This window comes from Penicillium manginii, assembly GCF_028828005.1.
Source record: "Penicillium manginii strain IBT 31320 chromosome Unknown utg000001l:1.0-3466041.0:1.0-3467806.0, whole genome shotgun sequence".
Lineage (NCBI taxonomy): Eukaryota > Fungi > Ascomycota > Eurotiomycetes > Eurotiales > Aspergillaceae > Penicillium > Penicillium manginii.
This window is the reverse complement of record NW_026643102.1, coordinates 427,206-447,923: the sequence shown is the minus strand read 5'-3', so window position 1 is coordinate 447,923 and position 20,718 is coordinate 427,206. Positions and strand designations below refer to the sequence as shown.

At 48.4% G+C, this 20,718-nt stretch overlaps 7 protein-coding genes across 7 annotated transcripts; 2 read left to right on the top strand and 5 right to left on the bottom strand.

Annotated features, from left to right (window-relative positions):
* N7533_000157 (uncharacterized protein) lies at positions 1-1,424 on the bottom strand (the record flags this gene model as incomplete). The annotated part of the gene is made up of 2 exons (XM_057096807.1): positions 1-1,322; positions 1,379-1,424. 2 exons carry the CDS (start codon positions 1,422-1,424, stop codon positions 1-3), a joined length of 1,368 nt encoding a protein of 455 aa, XP_056965300.1.
* A 1,436-nt stretch (positions 1,425-2,860) lies between these two features.
* On the bottom strand, positions 2,861-4,633 carry N7533_000156 (putative GABA permease; the record flags this gene model as incomplete). Its single annotated transcript, XM_057096806.1, has 5 exons — positions 2,861-3,651; positions 3,701-4,081; positions 4,138-4,217; positions 4,270-4,454; positions 4,511-4,633. 5 exons carry the CDS (start codon positions 4,631-4,633, stop codon positions 2,861-2,863), a joined length of 1,560 nt encoding a protein of 519 aa, XP_056965299.1.
* Positions 4,634-5,487: 854 nt separating this feature from the next.
* Positions 5,488-6,893, top strand: N7533_000155 (uncharacterized protein; the record flags this gene model as incomplete). Its single annotated transcript, XM_057096805.1, has 4 exons — positions 5,488-5,997; positions 6,058-6,200; positions 6,267-6,334; positions 6,403-6,893. The coding sequence occupies 4 exons, from the start codon at positions 5,488-5,490 to the stop codon at positions 6,891-6,893; spliced, it is 1,212 nt and encodes a 403-aa protein (XP_056965298.1).
* A 1,658-nt stretch (positions 6,894-8,551) lies between these two features.
* On the bottom strand, positions 8,552-9,761 carry N7533_000154 (Rab family GTPase; the record flags this gene model as incomplete). Its single annotated transcript, XM_057096804.1, has 2 exons — positions 8,552-9,636; positions 9,716-9,761. The coding sequence occupies 2 exons, from the start codon at positions 9,759-9,761 to the stop codon at positions 8,552-8,554; spliced, it is 1,131 nt and encodes a 376-aa protein (XP_056965297.1).
* Positions 9,762-10,558: 797 nt separating this feature from the next.
* N7533_000153 (putative MFS monosaccharide transporter) lies at positions 10,559-12,303 on the bottom strand (the record flags this gene model as incomplete). The annotated part of the gene is made up of 3 exons (XM_057096803.1): positions 10,559-11,453; positions 11,509-12,174; positions 12,227-12,303. 3 exons carry the CDS (start codon positions 12,301-12,303, stop codon positions 10,559-10,561), a joined length of 1,638 nt encoding a protein of 545 aa, XP_056965296.1.
* A 764-nt stretch (positions 12,304-13,067) lies between these two features.
* On the top strand, positions 13,068-13,358 carry N7533_000152 (uncharacterized protein; the record flags this gene model as incomplete). Its single annotated transcript, XM_057096802.1, has 2 exons — positions 13,068-13,118; positions 13,227-13,358. 2 exons carry the CDS (start codon positions 13,068-13,070, stop codon positions 13,356-13,358), a joined length of 183 nt encoding a protein of 60 aa, XP_056965295.1.
* A 5,509-nt stretch (positions 13,359-18,867) lies between these two features.
* N7533_000151 (aldo/keto reductase family protein) lies at positions 18,868-20,096 on the bottom strand (the record flags this gene model as incomplete). Its single annotated transcript, XM_057096801.1, has 4 exons — positions 18,868-19,249; positions 19,307-19,856; positions 19,947-19,985; positions 20,042-20,096. The coding sequence occupies 4 exons, from the start codon at positions 20,094-20,096 to the stop codon at positions 18,868-18,870; spliced, it is 1,026 nt and encodes a 341-aa protein (XP_056965294.1).
* Positions 20,097-20,718: the final 622 nt, after the last annotated feature.

The following is a 20,718-nucleotide window of genomic DNA, read 5'->3' as shown; positions in this document are numbered from 1 at the left end:
TCAAACCCGGAGTTTTGTTTCCAAGCCCCCCTTGCAGAACCCGGCATAGTCGTTACTTCGGCTTGGTGGCCAGAGCGCGACAGTAGTTGAGAGGGGTAGAGGGATTATATCACTAGCACTTCGGTTGGAGCTGCCGCTATCGAGGGACATATCGCTGTGTATGGATGGTGTTGGTGGTGCTTTGGATACGCTGAGGTTGATGTTGGGTGTATGTTGCGTAGGGGGTGGTGGTTGCTGTTGTTGATGGTGATGTTGCTGTGGGTTTTGATAATGTTGCATTTGGCTCGGACTATAGTGATAAGGGTATGATTGATCTTGGCGATCCTGCTGTCCGTAAATCAGGTCATAATCTGCTCTTTCTTGTTCTTTCTCTTCGATGACTGATATCCAGGGATTCTCGCTCAACACGTTCTGCTCAACGGGCGTCTCGAGCCCGGGGGGCCTTCGCCGTGGAATTGGACGCGCACCACTGGGTTCCATGTAAGATGTCTGCGGTGGGGATGGAAGTCCCGTCGGAGTTCCTGAGGGTAGACCTGAAACAGCTGCGATGTCGGACCGGTCGTCTCGTTCGCTTCGATCGCTGGACTCCACGGAAGATCGGCGTCGGTCGCGCAGCCAGCTATTAAACGTCGAGCTAAACGAGCTAAATCTTCTCTCGCTTCTATCGCGGGAGTTTCCTGTATCGATTGAAGCCCTATGGCTAGCAGAGGTTATTTCTGGCGGCGAGCTGGATAGACTCCCCGTGAAAACCCGTCCTGACATTGTACCTGGCGCTGGCTGGCCCGGCGAGTAGTAGAAACCCGCAGGATATGAATGTTGCTCGGAAGGTGCCTGGCTCGACGAGAGTGCGCTGATAACACCGATGTATTGAGCGAGACCCGATTGCGGCTCGATAATAGGTAGCCCCGGTGCAACTGGCGACATCATTTGCCATGGTATTGGAGCTGTTTGTGCTAACCGCTGATATAGTTCGTGCATGGCGGAAATCGTTCTGGCACGGCTCAGATCGGAAACGTTGAGGAGGGCTAAGATGTCGAGATGGGCACCATCTTCGCGAAGGTGCGTGAGGAGGGTTATTTGAAGCCCGATGAGAATGTCTTTCATCGTGGCTTGGGCGATTTCATCGCCCACTTCGAACCGTTGGCCAAGGCGACCGACGTGTCCGTTCCACTGGGTTAGGATATCGACCCTGCTCCGCTGCAGGGAATTCTCCAGGTCAATGGCAGTGGAGGATGCTGCCTGGGGGTGAGAGTTACGACGTTCACGCCATTTCCTTCTCACCTCCTGGAAGACGGCGCTTCCATCGTGATAGGCGGAAATGACTGTCATATAGATGTGAGCTGAAGCCGGATAGCCGAGAGGGTGTAGTAATTCTTACCAGCAGCGACACACGCGACAACAGCAATTACCTCCACTCCAGACATCGCGGGGAGTGGAGAGCCTTTTGGGATGGGTTGGCTGATTTGATGATAGTCCAAAGGCTAGCAGTGTGTTGTTGAAGAAAACTGGCGATGGTTGAAGATGGGGGCCAACGGGGAAGGATGGAAAGGATGAATGATAAAGAGGGGAAGAGGGAGAAAGGGTCTAAGCTTCAGACAAGCAGATGAGAAGAAACGCCCAGGCGTTGCGGTTTGGCCCAGCTTCAGTCAGCACAAATAAAATGAATCATTTCACCCGGGTGAGGGGCGCCAATGAAGACGAACGCTTCCAGTGAGGCTGAGTCTTGGCTCGCTTAATCCATGCATAATGTAGCAAGGATGAAGCACCGTAGGCAACGATAATTCCGTTTGAATACAGATGATAGTTGTAATATAGTAAATTGAGCATTATTTGCAGGATTAGTATCTTGTTGATACTAGCTAGAACTATCCTGTCAATATACATAGTTGCTGGAGTGGATCGACTCCACCGGATCCGCCATAATGTCAGATGCGATTGAGCTAAACATGTCCAGGTACAGATTACATGAGTAGTTGCAGCAAGGCGAGTAGCTAGCAGTGCGTAGGATTTATTTCTACTATTTGGCAACCAAGGAAAACATCTACCGGTGAGATATGCAACCCTTAAAATCAAAGGTTATTGCCGACCTTCTCCCGTTATGTCGCCTCTCAATCTGCGCTCGGACACTAAACCCCACGTGATATTAGCCAAGATGCTTGAAAAATCTCCGAATGGACAGATACTGTTTATCCAGTAGTTCGATCGTGTCGGCCGGGACGGGAGTAAAAATCATCTATAACATGATCAGAGCATCATGGCCACATCTGCCAGCGCGCCAAAGTGACATTCGAAAATTTCCTTTGCCATGATAGACTGGAGGACTGCCATTGGATGTAATTATTCCGCAGTTACCCCTTTCAAATGTGTGAAAAGGCTTGGTACTTGAGGCTTGTAAGCTTGTTTCATCAATGTTCAAGTTGGAGATCATCGTCCACGTGTGGGCCAACTACCTAGGTATAAATTACCCAAGTGCTTCAAGTTCAAGTTACTTTCGCTCACGTTTCATGCCAGTGCCAGTGCCAGTAGTTCAACAAGCTTTTAGGTTCAAGATCCATCTTAGTCTATCGCTTGATAGCCTAGCCTATACGCAATGTCAAATTCCATGCGACTTCTTAGAGAGGATAAAAGAGTTATTCTAAGGCTTGAAGGAAAGAGGTCAATACTTGACCTCAACTCAAATACCACAATCAGCTTTATAGTGCTAGTACTACAAGTCCTAGTATTTTTTGATACACAGAAATTAAATGTATATGTACAGTGTAATGACAGGCCGATTACAAAATCGATCAGCGATAATAGAAGCTCAATTATTTCCAACCCCTTTTCCACCTTCAATTCACACGATATACCTTAGCAGTTTTCACTCGCTGTGAGAATAAGATTTGGTGGTTGGGCCTTCCCACTTATGCCGTCCTCGAACAGCCCAATCCACACAGGCGAATAACATCACAAAGCCAAGTACCGGTCCGGCATAGTTCATATTCTCCGCTGTAACGGGCAGGGTCGCAGGAAATGGCAAGAAGATAGAAAAATAAGTAGCAAAGAGAATGGCAACAAGATTAATGGGGAGCCCAAGTTTCCCTAGAGTAAAGTTTCCTTGTGGGATATCCTGGGGTGCCGTCAAACGCTTCCAAACAAGGAGGCCAAGAGGGATAAGGTAGGAAATGTAGAGACCGAGCGTGCTGAGGGAGAGAATAGCGTTGAATGCAGCAGTGGACCCGATTTGAATGAATGATAGAGCGAAAATGCATGATGAAACCAGGAACAAAGCTCGGATGGGGATTTTGTAAGTTGGGTCGACAACGGCAAAGAAGTCGGAAAAGGGAAGCCCATTATCTCGAGCAAACGCCCAGGTGAGACGTGTGACGGAAGCAAACCCGTTGAAGAGGGCGATCCAGCCGGGCATCATGCCCATTGCCATAAGAACATAAGTAGCTGCTTTTGATCCGGTTGCCTGGTAGGCGATTGTTATGATGGGGTAGCCTGTTGGGCTGGTCAGGGCTTCGACGTAATCTCCCATGCAGTAGAGAGTGGCGATCAGGTAGGCGAATGCGAGGGTTCCGTTGATTAGGGTACCGTATATCATAGAGCGGGGAACCACGATTTTGGCATTTTTGACTTCTTCCGCCATGTGGATTATACCGTCGACGCCTGTTGGAATTAGTCTTGTTGAATTCTCTGACAATTTGGAGGGACGTACCGGCCAGGGGAGTGATGACACCAAGGAGACCGATGGAGTACACAACTCCCGAATCCTTCCATCCACTCAAGCCCTCGACGAAAGTGTTCCACACAAAGCTGTCGGGGTTCCGAGGGGCGAGGCAAACGAAGACAGCGATAGTGACGGGCAGGAAGACGACATGCATGATTCCCGCAGCGACCTCAATGGCCCCCATAACACGACGAGCAAATATGTTGATAACAATAGGAACTATCGCAACTGCCCACATAAGCAAGGTACCGCGCCATCTTTTCATTTCATACTCAGGGTTTGCCAGCACAACCATGCCCTGGATTTCGGTTCCGATGAAGTATGGCGCGATACCGACGAGAGCGCACCAAGAAAAGACAGTCACCCAACCTGATATTTTCAGAATTAGCCTAGAATAACGAGAAATTGGAAAGGTATATGCCGACCTTGGAAGAAACTGATAAAGCGTCGTCCACGAGGTGCGAGGAAATAACTCCAGTGATATTGAGCACCTGCGGTTGGGTGTCTGTTCGTCTCGGGATTAGCAGGGGAAGGTCGCATCGAGTTTTTCCACGTACATAGAAGCAAGCTCCGCTAATGAGCACGCGATTGCCATGTTACCAATGATGCTCACAAGAATACCATAAACAATCACGGCAGGACCACCATTGTAGAGCCCCGCGAGCAAACTGCCACCGGCAGACTCCCATGTTGCAAGCAGAGTAGCAGAAAATGCAATCGAAGAAAAAAAGTTCAAATATCTCTTTTTAAATTTAGCGTCTGAAAACACAGTTGAATGCTAAACCTTGGAATACTCACCTCTAATTGTTGTTTCTGGCGAAATGTTGCTCCTTCGTAGGCATTATTCCCACTGCCTACAGGTCCAGTTCGCACAGCGCTGCCGCTCTTCATCTCGATTTCTTCCTGCATATTTTCCTGCATGATCAAAGACAGACGAGTCCGGAAATGTTGAAAGGAGAAAAAGAAATTCTACAGCAAATAGACTGTAATCGGCCTGGGCACGGGAAGAAGTACTCGAGAATATTTCTCGCCCCCCCTCTTTTGCATAGTAAACAGGCGCTAGACAGGGATCTTGAAAGCGCAATGAATACGAAACTAGTATTCAACACCAATGCTGCAAGTCTCTGCGCCGCGCTGGAAATGTTCCCTCTAGCTTCGGCGCAAACCCCTTGTCGTTCGAATTGGAGTACGCGACTAGTATTGTTTAGTGCGGGATCGGGAATCCTCTGAACCAAATCCCCGCTTCGGGGCAAATTTTAATTGCACGGCCAAGTCTCCGCGCCTTATTGTTGGTAGTTAGCCGTGCGCCGTAAAATGCTCGGCATAATTCAGAGGCCAGCAGACGCGGCATTCTGGATCCTGCGTGCATGTCGCCCGGCCGATTGTAGGCCTTGTGGACAATCCTATTGATGGAACCACACTCGACCCACTTAGATTGTCTCTAACCATTGGATATACTAAACAAACTAGTACTGCACTCCATAACTACTGGACAGGGTTTCCATCCTGTTAGTTTCACATTCCCAAGGATTCGTATCCCTGTACATACAGAGAACTAGACAAGATACGATGGTGCTGCACGAAACAAACAGCCACCTCGCGCGGCTCCTGCAGGGATCACTGGCCAGAGCTAAAGAAAAACCGAGGGCTGTAAATTGGCCCCAGAAACAGAGTTTACATACTGTCAGGGATACCATGAAGCAGGCTCTTATTAGCTATGTGGTGGCACCCATCTTTGCAAAGTTTGAAAAGTTTGAAGTCGATGTGATGCTGCCATGGCCGACCAAAGAGAACCCTTCTTGACAATATCAAGCGATAATCGTGGTGCTATTATCACTGTCACCTCCATCGCTTTTCTCATTGTGGCCATAATATTTGTGCTAGCTAAGTTCGGTTCAGCCATTTATTTCAAGCAACGAAGATCAGCAGTCAACCTTCCGATCTGGAGCGCTCTAATCCTTGCATTTATCCAAGTCATTATCTTGCAAAAGGCTGTCTACCATGGACTGGGAAAGCACCAGGACTGGCTCAGCGAAGGGGAGATTCAGTCCTGGAGCAAGTTCGCTTTCGCTGGCCATATTCTGCGCATTCTTGTCTTGACACTTTCGAAATTATCGACCACCCTCTTGGTTTGGAGGTTAACACCGAATAAGAGCCTTCGTCGCAATTGCGCTATCACCTCTGGGGTAGTTGTCGCGTGGTCAGTATTCGCCGTATTGAGCATCGCTTTCCAGTGCGAAATGCCTTATCCGTGGCTATACTCCCCTGATCGATGTGCCGGAAAGGTCAGAAATTACCCAAATACCTGCAACCATTTCCTTACCAGCTCATCTAACCGTTAACAGGGAGCTTTATTATACCCGATCGCAATTTTCAACATTCTCACTGAGATTGCAATTGTTGTCTTGCCATTCATCATGATGCATAATGTGCAGATGGTCTGGCATAAGCGCGTCAAGGTCCTGTCCTCTTTTACCTCACGGCTAAGGTATTTCGTCATGACTTTCAAAAACATCTCGCCGGATTCAATGGCTAACAAAATAACCCATCACAGTATCGCCATCCTGGGCATCGCTCATCTAGCCCTCTTACCTTCATTCGTCCATTCAAATGATGTCTCCTGTTTGTGACACCCGGTCTCCTTTCAATCCTCATCAAACTCTCTTTAAACTCATCTGACAATCATATAGGGGCAATTGTCGATTGGGAAATAATGGGCCAAGTAATGATGCTCACATCCGTCATAATTGCATGTGTCCCAACCCTCTATCATATCTTCGCTGGCCTACATTCGGGTCTTACCTCAACCGAGATCCCCGACGCGATCGGCCTCGAGGGCCCACGGACGAAAGGTAGCGCATATGTGAACCAATCCTGGTCCGGAGGAAGCCAGTCGCAATCTCAATCGCGCTCGCGGTCGCGGTCGCGGGGAAAGCCGAGGAAGAATGGTCGCTCAATGTTCGATGGTTGGGGAGGTGAGAATCGGGTAATAACTGAGGTTTCGACGGGCCAGGATACGAATCGGAATGATCATGGTCGTAGGGAGTCTGGTTCAAGCGATGGCACAGAGAGCACGAGACATTTGACACAAGATCATCATGGGGCAGGGACAGTTCTAAGGACGGTTGATGTTACGGTCGAGATTGAAGAACAGGAGCAGTATCATCGGGATCGAATTTGAGGGTCCATACTTGGTAGTGCAAAAAGGGCTCTGATAGATAGAGGACATGAAGTAGACCAATACCAATATGCCGATAATGAACCATACCTTCCGCAGGGGCGTCCATATTGGACAGTGCTTCTAAAATTTCCGAATCACGATTTCTCGGTAATAAATTCACCTTACTTGAGGGGTAGCGTGCCCTATTTCCAAAGTAGGAATTTGAGTCAAGTCAATATCCACATGATAAAACCCGCAATTTTGCCCCACTGGTCTTATTGTACAAATTAACAGACCTAGAAATACTGAGTACGATGATTGAAAATCAAGTACTAGTGAATGATAGAACTACGCTAATCAATTGTACTAAGCTTATGACCATATATATTGAGAGTACCTAGGTATCCACAAGGTTCAATGCGCGTATGTAAATTAACTACCACATTTCATGTGCCGCTTATAAATTGGCCTCGGTAGAAGCCGGGGGTGAAGCACGGAGTACTAACTATTGTAGTTAGCAGGGATGAAAAGGTCCATCGGAATGCCACTGCCCACTAACACCTGGGCAGTACTTTTGTCCTAAGCGTGGCCTCGTCTAAAGGGGAATCGTGCTTGGCGTCTCGGGCATTGACTTTTTCGTTTTCATTTTTTTTTCTTGTTCACAGTATGACTGTTGAAGGGGCTACCTCTTCGCTAAGGTTAGTGAATAATTACTACATGCCTGTACATTGAATGTGTTCTCGCCGGGTAGGACTCCCATATCTTTTGGTTGTGCTATATTATCGGGCGCTCGATGATACCACGTCACTCTCTAGGGCCGGTATGGGGGACCTAGTGGCAACTTGAAGTGGCGATGCTTACAGACGTCGCGTAAATCATCTACCTAGCTATCTTGTACGAACTATCCCTGGGCGCCAGTACTACTAGTAGGTATGCCAAAAGTGCCCAGGTGGTAGCCGAGAGCCCTGGAGGTCCAGGGACTCGGATGGCTTTTCACTACTGCACCTGGGCAGTAGGCGAGTGACTTCAAATATATTAGTACAACTTCAAGTTTGAAATCCCGTGCCAGGTGGGCCCATCTCGACTCAGGCTTGGTGGTATTCTTTACCCCTTTCTACCTAGGTACTAGCCAGGTATACTAAATGCCCGTCAGAGTCGGCGATATTCGATAGCAGAAAGATTCCCCTTATATCCAAGCTAACAGCAAAGTACCGGGGTGGTTTGTCAAAAACAAACTGCCTTCCAAGGTTGATATTGATTTCCCATCATCTCCCCCGCCCTTGAGTAATTTTTTCGAATTGTTTGCATCAGTCGAATAGGTCTACAGCTCATTCTCTAGGAATTTTTAAAGGTCAATTAAACGTTTGCAGTCTGTCGGGGTTGACCCTGGTATGCCCAATGCGGGTTACGACCCAGGAAACATCACAAATCATAGCTTGCCCAGGTGTTCGACAGGACTGGTAGCAGGATTTCAAATTGGAACCTTGGAACTTGAAGATGATGATGTTTACCGGCATAACTACGAATAGAAATGCCACCTGGGCAGTGCGAAACAGTGTCCTGGGGTTCTCGTAGATTGCGACCACATACTTTCAATCTGAAAGGGATGTAAAATATAGAGTAGTTAATCATGTGCTTGTATTTAAATTATACTGTATCGCAGGGCGCCAATGCAGGTATCAGGGAGAGAAAAAAACAGAAAAAGAAAACGAGGTATTAGAAATCAAACCAGAGACAAACCGCCAGGTACAAAAAAATCGGATACACTCTGCTGCTTTGCTAGCAGCATCCCCCCCCCGCCGGCGTGCTTGAACAACCCGGACCTCCTCAGTCTCGATATTCGGCGTCGCCAGTCCGAGCCAACTTCTTCTCTTATCCCCGATCCCCAGCCGGAAGCTCCCCTCCACACTGGGGGTCGGCATGCCAAAGACCCCATCTATGCCTGGGGTCATTGCAGCTAGTGCAGCAGCCTCTGCGTCTCGTCGATTCCGCTGTTCAACCAGTTTCCGTGTAATAACACGGAATACTTCTTCGATGCCTTCTCCGTCTTTGGCGCTGATCTCATGGCAGCAGTCCCACCCGATCTCTTGTCCCCAGAAGGCAGAGCTCCGTTTACTATCCGGGCTCTGTAATGCACAAGCACCCACTGAAGTCGCGACACCGAACGCACTGGTGCTTCCTGCCGAAGCAGAGATACTGCCAGGGCCAGGGCCAGGACCACCAGCCCCGCCCCCACCATTGCCAAAGACGCCAGATCCAAAGCCCAGTCCTGCGTTGCTGATGCCCATGGCGGTGGCGGGCGGGGTGGATGCTTGTGTGGGGTAGAGTTGTTCGGCGACGTAGGCGATGGTTCGTTCGAAGGGGATGCGTCGACGGCTAGGATCTTCAGAGACGATGTCTGACTTCGTCCCGACTACGTGTATCACGAGGGGTTGCTGATCTTCTACACCGCTAGCTGCTCCACCGCTTTCAGTGCCGAGGTTACGCCGCAGTTCGCGGAGCCAGCCGGCCATCTCTTGGAAGGAGTTCTCATCCGTAATGTCATAGCATAGTAAACAGGCGTGTGCGCCGCGGTAGTAGAGGCGTGAAATGCTTCTGAATCTCTCCTGACCAGCTGTGTCCCATATTTGTAGCCGCACGGTTGTGTCGGAGGGAGTATCGAGGACGCGTTTTGTAACGAAGGATGCGCCGACGGTGGAGGTTGTTGTGGAGGGATTAAAGTCGTTGCGGACGTAGCGTTGCACGAGTGAGGTTTTTCCAACTCCTAAACGTGCGAGTGTTTGTTAGCTGCTCTGTTCGTAAATATGGTCTGTTATATGTTTTGCCGTGGAGGGGTATGGTACCCTGCGCGCCCAGGACGACGATCTTGGCCTCCAGAGAGGAGCTCATCGTGTGCAAGAGGTTTTGAGCATATCGGAGTGATCTTTCGTATGAGAAGCCAATGGAAAAGTGATCCTAGATTGCACAGAAATCACAGGAAAATGGTAGAGGTGGGAGGAAAATGAGTCAAGGGGAACAACGGAAGGGAAGAAAGTTGGCCGAAACAGGATGGAATAGATTCACGGGATCAGCTGAGCCGATCACTCGCGTCAGCCTTGCGCCACTTGACTGTTATTTCGTGTCTGAGTACATTAGAGCGAGGGGTAGAGTTAAATCGGAAGTATAAAGCAAGTCAGATTGCAGTGGAGACCTGCATGAACTACTTTTGTACGGAGTATGGGGAAAATAACCTGAACCAGTTCCACTTTCACGATGGGACGGGTACAGAACATCAATATTGGAAATCTATGCACTTAGAATATCATAAACAATTTTAACAGCATCTTTTGTTTGATTTACTGACATAGTGCTTTAATCCATTCCAAAGTCATTGCTATATTTCATCATCCTCCGCTCGGATGCATTTCTTTGAAATCTCTACTTTGCGAGCTACGTCATTGGTGGAAGGAATTGTGTGAAAATGTAGAATTGCTGGAGGAATAGCCGAGACCATGCCTTCATCGACATAAATCATGAGACAACTTGAAAAAGAAATGGGTATATATATGAAATCCAATCTGGTTTGATCCCAGGCCTGCAGACAAAGAACAATCGCACCTGCCAGTGGGCATCATTGCAAGTTGTAGCACCGCGATCGTGTCACTCCGCACCGGAGAGGCAAAAATATCAATACAACCATTTCCCCTCTACTGCGGCTGCGACTGAGAGTACTCCTCGGTCATCTGGCTGCTCTCCGCCTGCCGCTTGACATTACCCTGTTGTGAAGAGTTGGACGAAGCAGACTGGCCCTTCTCGGCATCATCACCACCGCCCCCGCCAAATCCATACTCCAGAGCCTTTTGCTCAATCTCCTCGTCCGACAGCTTAGGAAGCTCCTTCGCCGCGCGCACATATGACATGTTTTCGCAGAAACCCTTGGCAAAGATGAGGTCGATCTCCTCGAGACTGCGGCCTGCGGTCTCGGGGTAGAAGAAGATCATCGGTGGGATGAATACGGCGTTCATGACGGCGAAGAAGAGGTATGTTCGCCAGCCGATGTGCTCGATCATAACGGGGGTGATCATGACAACGGTGAAGTTGAAAAGCCAGTTGGAACAGGTTGAAACGGCGTTTGCCTTGGCGCGGGTTCGAATGGGCGAGATTTCGGCCGGGTATAACCAGGGAAGAGGGAGGATTGATGCGCCGAAGAAGGACATGTATAGGAACAGGCCGAAGACTGCACCCTTGGCTGGTTCGGTGGTACCGGGGATAAGGCAGGCGAAGACAATAATCATCGAGACCATTTGGCCTGTCATTCCGCCGATGAAAAGCTTACGTCGACCGATCTTTTCAATGAAGAACCAGGAGAATGTTGCGAAGATTGCGTAAACGATCATGTTTACACCACCAATTAGGAGGGACATAAACTCGGTTTGGTTGAGGGATTGCTTCAGGAGGACAGGCAGGTAGTAGATGACTGCGTTACAGCCGGACAGCTGTTGTGCGATTTGAGACGATGACCCGATCAACATGCGACGAAAATGTTGAGTCTTGCCTCCAGTAAGAAGGTCGGAGTATCCAGCTCCGTCGGAGACGCCAGCACTGATGGATGTTAGCTTGTTTCTTTTCGTTCGATGGTCTCTTTAGGGACACATACGCTTCGATGGACTCAATGACAAGTTGCTTCTGCAGCTGGGTCTCGGGGTCGTCAATTTCCTTGCCGGCCAACGCCGCCAACACGTACTCTCCTTCTTCGATCTTGCCCTTCGAAATGAGGAAACGGGGAGAATCGGGCAGGTAATACATTCCGACGATGATGATACCACCGAAGATAACCTGGAAGGCGATGGGGAACCTCCAGGCAAGGTCTGGTGGGCCGTAGGAAGCACCGAAGTCAATCCAATAAGCGATCATAGTACCAATGGCGATGGTACCTCCTTCAATACAGATGAGAAGACCACGGTTGCTGGTGCGCGAGCACTCAGCCTGGTAGGTAGGAATAGTGGAAGTGTTCATGCCGTTACCAATACCGGTGATGACACGGCCGAAGAAGAACTGCAAAAGAGGAATGTGGTCGACAAACGAGGTAACTTGAATGATCACACCGATAATCATGATGGCCGCACCGCCGATAACCATCTTGCGGCGACCCAAAATGTCAGCAGTGAAGAGAGCAAACATGGCTCCGAAGAGACAGCCCAGCTCATAAACTGCAGTAATCAGAGCTTGCATTGTGTTGTCGCCCTTGGCAGCTGTGAAAACGTCGGTGAAAGCAGTGGCGGAGATAATTCCAGACATGACACCTTGGTCATAGCCGAAGAGTCTGAATGTGTTAGACATGGTCTGGCACCAGTAGAAGGGGAGAGGGAACATACAGGAAACCCATTGTCGCAATGGTTGACACCGTCTGCGACAGTGACCTCCCACTCATGCCAATAAAGGAGGGCGCCATGGTTTGTATCAAACGATCCTGGATATGTTATGAATTTGTATACTCGAGGCAGTATATTGGAGAATGGATGCTCAATCCTGCACGTGGAGAAGGGAGAGAATAGAGACACGCAGAGAGAAAAACAAAAAAGGCGAGATAAACCGCGGGGGAGGAAGGGGATATTTGAATACCGCTACATTTTACGAAAGTGGCAAAGAGATGCAATCGTGGGGCATCACTGACTTCCCCGTGTCTCTGGTCTCTGGTCTTGCACAATGCGTGCAGCAAGCAGCCAGCAGTGAGGGGAGACTAGGACAGAACCAGCACCAAGGACGGTGTCGAGACGGTACACTGGAACACTATGGAGTCCAAGACGATCCACTTGTCTGCGCCGGCGGCTCCGCGAGGTGGAGCCAAGATCCCGAATGCATCAATTATCGTGGATTAAGCATTTTCCATGACCCCCGCCCGGGCTTGTGCGGTTTGCGTCCCTGGCGACATCAACTAAGGTGGAGCGAGTCGAAATTTTAGGTGGGCGCAGAAATGGCTCAGTTATGATTGGTATTGTCGGTATTTTCCTGGTGCCATCTCCCTGGTTAATCCGAATTGGAGTAAATGAAGAGGAAATAAATGAGACAAATAAAGTAAAACTAATTTCATTATTAAGGGTTGAGGCAAGGAGCTCAGTTGAGAAACCAATCAACCGAGAATAGGTTCGACTGCCGCCTTGACAAAACCAAATAATAAATCAAAACAACAGCTTTGCTTACAATGATAATATCAACATGCAGTCTGCCGGGCTGGTGGTCTGGATTCTCAATTCGCCTTGCGCCCAAGTGGGTGGATTTTGTTTGTTTCCGAATCCATCAGGCAGGTATGTCGAGCTACGCCATCGTGTAGTGCGGTGGCTTCACATACAGTACAGACGCTCGATCTAATTACAGCTTGTCGGCCTTGCTGTTACCCTAATCGATCTTGTGCAGACACGATCTCTTGGCCCCGGCACAAAGGCCTCGGGCTATAATTATCGGGATACCGTCACCGCGTCCCGAATCAAGCGGTACGGTGGACGATGATACAAGAATGCAGCCGTGTTGGAACTAGCAAGCGGATCAGCGGGGCAAAGGGTGGAGCCGTGCGTGGAGCTCGGGCTCCCTTCGTCAGGTAGAATGTGCATTCTTTGCTCATAAAAATAGCGGCAAGCCAGATGGATGCACGTTCTTTTAGAGTGAGAGCTACCTACCAAAATCAATATAGACAGGGATGGAGGGGAAAGACAAAGTGCGGTGAGTGGCTGGGACTTTTTTATGCAGATACCTAGGTAGTTTAATTTAAAAATTTGTCTTAATCTTATTGCACGTTCTAGATACAAGTTCACTGTTTCGGTGGGAGAGCGGAGCTTGGCCTTGTCTTAGCCGTAAATCTGAATGCATTGTGTGTAGCGTCTGGTTAGTGCACTTCAATCCCTTTGTTCGTCTTCGTCTTGTGATAAATCCAATTTTGAGTATGCCACAGTATACTTCCAGATGCTTTATAGTTCGATACTTGCTTTGTGTCACCCTTGGTACAACCCAAGCCTAATTTCATGGCCTCCCGCAAACTTGAACATGTTCATCAACCACCGTTGACCATAACGGCGCCCGGGTTGAATACGAGATGCTGCCAACCCGTCAACTAAAGCACCTTGCCCCACGCCATGTCTCACGCCCGACCGAGAAACCTCTGGCCCAACGGGCGACCGATATCAGACTCCGCTATGATGTAGCTGCCACAGGTGGGCCATGGAAACCTTCGAGAAACATTCAAGAGGATCAGTGAATGGGCGAGGAGACGGAAAAGGCACGGGGATTTTGATTCTGCCCTCCCACGACTACCTACATGTACATCTTAGTCAATGAATGGACTGACCTGCGGGCAACGCCCGAGCTAGTCAACGCTGGATGGAAGGGTATTTCTTTTGCCATAGACTAGTACCAACTGGGAAGGCCGGTAGGGCTCTCAAAGTATTGATTGGGTTTTACGTGTAGCCTTCATTACGTGTTGTCGTCGAGGCAAGCCCTCGGGTAGGATGATCGGAATGAGGTTTGCTTCACGTTGCGTGCATTCAAGCACAGACTTCCTCCGCTTTCCCCGATATTGGCCTCTCCATCCCTCATCTTTCGTATTGAGTTCAAAGGGGCGGAGGCAAAGATACTGTGACGCGATAGTCTAGCCTAAAGAAGATGAACATTATATCTGCCCTGTTTATGCCAACCCTACGTCATATCGAAGTTGACGAGTACCAGGTAGCCATTCGTATCTACATAGTGTAGCTGCAAAAGCTCCTCAGCGAGAGTTTTCTGTTCAACTGCTATAGGCCACCATATTTCTATCAACTCTCGATGCGACGTCGGCTGATGGTTTGGTAAAGGTTCGTCTAGCTGGGCTGTGACGTACGGGGATCAGTCGCGTCCGCGGGTCAGCTTCACGGTGTTATAACCCCGCATCATTAGATACCATCTTCACACAGCACAGGTGTCTGGTTGAATTTACTTCAGACCAGTATTTCTAGCAGAAGAATACGAATACCTGAATTAGGAGCGAATCTACACTCTACATAAGGACCGCGCAAGGCGAAGACGCGGTAGCACTCGGAAGCCCCGGCATCGCCAAAAATGAAATGATGGAGTTACTTTTTCGGTTGATTGGCTAGAGCAGTGAATGCAAATGCGGTCTCCATGATTTAATTTCGGTCTGGGGATATCCCGGGGGTTTGCGTTCTGGAATTTCGTTCCCAGGAAAGCCTCGAGGTCTATGAAGCCTGACATGGGATCGGCAGTGGCGTCGCCAAGCATTCTTTACCGCGATCGATTTTCTCCCTACCACGGTAAACTTGTTTTGTTACCCTTTTAACGTTATTTATACTGTCATGTTGTAAAGAATTGAGGGGAAATCACCCAAGTGCAATTTGTTACAATTTTGGTTGGGGGGATTACAATCGTCGTGGAGTCCAGCGCAGCCCCTTTTCTGGGGCTGTTCGCGTCGCGATCATCGCCCTTCGTGCGTGCATTCTCGCCTCGCCTTTCCTTCCCAAGGGATAGCCCTAGGGATAATATCGACCTCGCTTTCGCTTCTAGAATTGTCCTGTCTCGCTTTTCCTGCCTTCTTTGGACATTTCTGGAATGCTTCCTCGCCCGCACACGTTAATAAAGGTTCTAGCTGCACATCCGAGCCTGCTTCAAACTGATTATCGATGATTGGCGGTGGATGCTGTTGATCACTCTCTCCGCAAGCAAATAATTCCACTCATGTTGTTGGATATTACAAGTACATCCTTTAACATGGATAAATTGTTTTGTTTACTGGAATATCTTCTCTACACAATGTTTTGATCTACTATGTACATGCAATTTTATATTTGAGTATCCATGGATACCTAGCCAGAATAATGAGAAGCCCTGAAGAGGATTTGCTCGATAGGTCTTTTTAGCTACTTATGGATCAACTAGGTAGTGGTAGGAAGTCCTATCGGCTCCCAAAGGAGCTTGTGTGTTGAAGAGCCGCAATCCATGAACTTGGGTACCTTAGGCCATCTGGACGTCGGGATGTTAAATAATGCCCGTGGGCCTACTAGGTGCCTACTGGGTAGCTACTGGTGTCACTGTACTAGGATATGTCCGAAGCCCTCTAGGCTGGCCTCGGACATTCAAAGGACTCTGAATGTATTAGTATCCATGGATCCATCAACATTACCAAAGCGGTCATGGGCCCGGGGAGCTTCTCCAGGGCTGCCTCAAGTGGGTACCTGCGTACTTCAAAGTCTGAGCTCAAGCTGTTCAAATGTAATAACTTGAAGAACTACTACTATTACCATGAACATGGCCAGCTGGTGGGCTGCTAATTAAAAACTTGAATTGAAAATGAACCTGGAATATAATCAACTTGAATAACTCGAAAGAGTGAGTCTACCCGTACCTCCAGGGCTGTCTTGAACGATGCCAATGGATCTTTAATATGCTATCTTCCAACAGTCTAGAATTGATTGAAATTCACACCCAGTAGGCACTGACTAGGGAAATCCATGGATGTATCTCCATTGAAGGAAGGATAACAGTTGAGTTAGACGTCAGAGCCAGCTCTAGGATCCCTATCCTGGATGTTTAGATATTTAGACACTAACATGTCTTTTATCTTTCTTGCATTATTCGTGCTGTCCGACAGAGATGCCCCCCGTCGACCTTCGAAACCAGAAACATAGAAAAGCCCCGGTGCCAGCTCCAACTGATCATCCTTGGCCGGTTGATCCCTGTTTCCATCCACTACAGGCAAACCATTTGGCCAAAATTTGCGATTAACCCATCGAATCCAGGGTTTATAGAAACATTCGTCCCTGTCCATCCAGTACGTTGGCCCCGGTATCCCCGCCTGCGGTATGCCTCGCCGAAGTGATATAGTAAGAAACCACCTTCCCCATTCGTTAGCTTGTAGCAACTTTGATCCGGAAAGGTGACACTCTCTCGAGCCTTGCCGCATTTTTTCATCAATGCGGCAATATCATCGTCTGTGAATGGGGCCTTGGATACAAGTCGGTAAAGGTTCTCCGGCCAGATCGATCTGTCGTCATCAAGTACAGTACTGAAAAGCCTTGTGATCGAGATAAACGGCGGGGTTGAACATGAATTTCCAGGATCTGTTTTTCCATCGCTTTGCACGTTCCATATGATATTCGGCCCGTTGGCGAATGACCCGCGGCCGTGATGGAGTGTCGAGTTGAACGCCTCGCGAGCCAGTATTTTCCCCGTTATGAAATTCGTGACGTGGAGAGGAGTGTAGCTTGTATTATCCGGAGTGATTGGCAGCGAGGGCTGAACCGAAGGTGTGCTTGCCCTAAGGGGGCGGCAATGATAACAGAGTCAAATGTCTCGTTGTGATTTTCTGTCAGTCCCCCGGGAGATTGCACTGTCCAATGGACATCCCATGTTGAATCAGGCCGCCGAGTCAATTTGGTCACTGTGGATTGCAAATTTAAGAAAAAGTTCTTTCGCTGGCCCAGTTGCTTGACCACGCGATTTAGAAGAATCCCAAGTCCCCCCCAGAGGCTCACTTGGGGTTTTGAGCTTATGAAGTAGCGTTCTGAGAAATCGGATATTGAACCTTGGTCTGGACCTGGTCGCGTCTGTATGAGCAGCTCCTTCACCCTGCTCTGAAACCTATGCCAAGCCCAATTTTCCTCGTCGTGCTCCAAAAGATTTCGGATACCCTGGAGTAAAGGGTCGATGTAGTGGTCCGAGACTGATTTTTTATTCAAGGAGGAAAATACATTATACCAGTATCTTGGGGACAAGAGATAGGTTTGGACAGTCCCTACCGCGTTTCCCCATGTTACAGGGACATCATCAGTCGGATTCAGGTGCAGGGTCTGACCATCCCATGTACTAGCTCGTTCGTGGAGTATTGTGCCGAACTGGTCACTCCCAAGAAGAAAGTCACTCTCAATCTCAGCCTCAGAAGAGGTCTTACGAATCATATCTCCAATCGCTGTATCGTCTGAATCAAATGTATGCGCTCCGGTATCGATAGGTATTGTTGATGTCCAACGATTTCCCGGGAGCCCGTCGTATTGATAGGCTGTTCCGATTCGCCCTCCAAACTGTGGCTCTTTGTCAAATATTGTAACTCTGGTTGATATGAGGCCAGGATCGTTACTTTCGAGGAGGTCTGCGAGGTATATTCCGGCAATCCCGCCACCTTAGGAACGTTAGAAATGATCCAATAGGAGCGGTTTTGCCTAAAATGTGCTTTCGTTGCCGATAAAAGATTCAATTTCAATATGAGAATATGGCCTACCGATAATAGCGACTTTCGCCTTGTTGCCAGTTTCAACTGTCTGAGCCCCGAGGGGTTGTCTGTCTGGATATGGCTGGTGTATCCCAACTGGATATGAATTTGAATTTGGTTGATTTTTTCCCTTACTTGACCCAATTCCAAGCGGTAAGGGGTTTTCAACGGGTAGGGAATTGAGTGCCGATATGGGGACGGCAAGTAGTAAGAAACAAGCAACCGCCAGAAGGCTGGAGGACTGGCCTTGAGAACAAGATGACCTTTTACGACGAAGGCCCATTTTATCAAATTCAAGCACCACTTTGGTACAATTGATACCGTGTTAGTGTATTTGCGCAAGAGAAAATACACGAGAATCATCTTTTTAAATGTTAGCTTCAACCCTGAAGGATTGGTTGGCCCCCGTCCGAGAATCTCAACACCGTGGCCCCAAACACCTTGGCAAGTATGGGTTCAAGTCTTCTCAAGATACAAGTTGCTGGTAAATTTGAGTCATGTAGATGTTGATGAAAAAGACAGATTGTGCTCGGAGTAAAGGATTTTTGAACACACTACCGCAGTTCCGAATATAAATCCTTGATGGTGGGAAGCGGGTCATATTTATGCCCAGGTACTGCGACGGACTATAGTACAGGCTCGGGTTTGTCGCCGATAGTCAACGACTGCCAACCTTGGAAGGTTCCAAAATTGGATTCAAGACAATTCTCACCTCAGAATCCTGATACAAATTCCATCTATACATAGCTAACTCACAAAACCAAACCCTCAAGTCAGCCAATTCCCCTCCTCATCCTCCCACCCAAGATCAACCACATCCCAACCCATAAACGTCCTCCTTTTACCAGGCGTTTCCTTCCAACCGAAATCAAAAAAGGCCTCATCAGTAACCCGCTGCTTCCCAACCTTCTCATGGAAAGAATTAATTCGCTCCACTTCATCTCCAGTCAACTTTGCAAGCTGTCTATTCTGCGCGAGGCGGACCGGAGAACTCGAATGCGGAACAACAATAACACCACGCTGAACAAGCCAAGAGAGGATAACCGTCCCGGCTGAAATATCATATTTCGACGACAATGATGTGAAAAGCGGATCGTTGTAGATACTCGTCGTATTCGTGTATTGACTCGATATCCCACCAGCAAGCGGACTATGCGGTACTCACTCGTTAGCGTAAAGGTTCACAGCCCTGATATTTCCAACTCACCCCCAAGCAATAGGCCGAATCCCATTCTCAAGACAATAAGGCACAAGCATAAGATTAGGATTCCGCGGCTGAATCTCAATCTCATTAACAACAGGCCTAACAAAGACCCCCGGATCCCTCAAAAGCGGCTCTAACGTTCGAATCGTGAAATTTCCCACCCCAATACTACGACACTCCGGTCCAATCAGTTCTTGCATCTGTTTGTATACCTCGATATACGTTGGACTTTCCCCAGGCCACAGTGGACGTGATGGGTCGTCTTTGTTGTATCCTTGAGGCCAGTGCATGATGTAGATGTCAATATAGGTGCCGATTAAGGCGCGGGATCGTTCGAATGCGCCCCGGACATCGGTCACATCTGAGGGTGCTAGTTTGGTGATTATGGTGAATTCTTCGCGGGGGATCGGGCTTTCTAACACCGCTGCTCCGACTAGGTCTTCTGTGAGGTAGATTCTGGATGTGTCGATTGTGCGGTAGCCGGCGTTTATGGCTTGGGTTATTAGGCTTTTGACGTGGGTTCTTTCTGAGGGTGGGAATGTGCCTCCGCCTTCTGGGTTGGTTTTTTAGTTGGAACTTAGTGGATGGATAGGTTCATGTTGATATTGAGAGGGTTGTGCTTCGGGTTTTGGCTTTGGCTTACTTTTCATGGCACCGAAGCCGAGGGCTGGTACCTTTTGGCCTGGGGGTACATTTGGTGAGTATTGAGGATTTTTCGAATGGACAGTGCTTTCTTACCATTGTTTAATTCGAAAATGGTGGTTCCTTGCGGAGTGGCACTGGATGAAGCCATATGAGAGGTTATCCTGGAGTGATCGAAAGGGATGTAAGTGGGAAAGGCGTGGATATATTTGCAGCCCTGGAGTGAATTGAAAAAGGCTAACAATCCATCGATAGCCGGGATATCAGTAGCTTTAATAGCCACAGTATAGGACTGGGATTATCCGGCGTGCAGGGGTATGGGGTATCACATCAGCATTCTAATTCTATTGAAGGGCTAGCTTTACTTACTTCTCGCGTATTTCAGGGTCCGAAGTCCGAGTTGCTAGTCTACATAGGCCGTTACTCTTTTGTATGGTTGAATGGTATTTGTCAGCTTACTACTAGTAACTAAGTTAATTCGGATTTGTCAGAATTGTATTTGCTTTTTGTTGGGTATCTCCAAGGGTCATGGGCATTGTTGGAAGATCCATGAGATAGTTGCTATTGAGATGCAACTCTGTACACCTTACTAGTAGGCCCAAGCTAATTTAGTAGTAGTTCACATACTGGTATGCAAGACCATAATGTACATTGATATTGGAATGTATCTTCGGTGAAGTTAAGAAGGTGTATATTTCATACTTCAAACATGGTACGGTATACACGTCGACTGATGAACCACCACCAGTACGATTGATTAGGTGGAATTCACA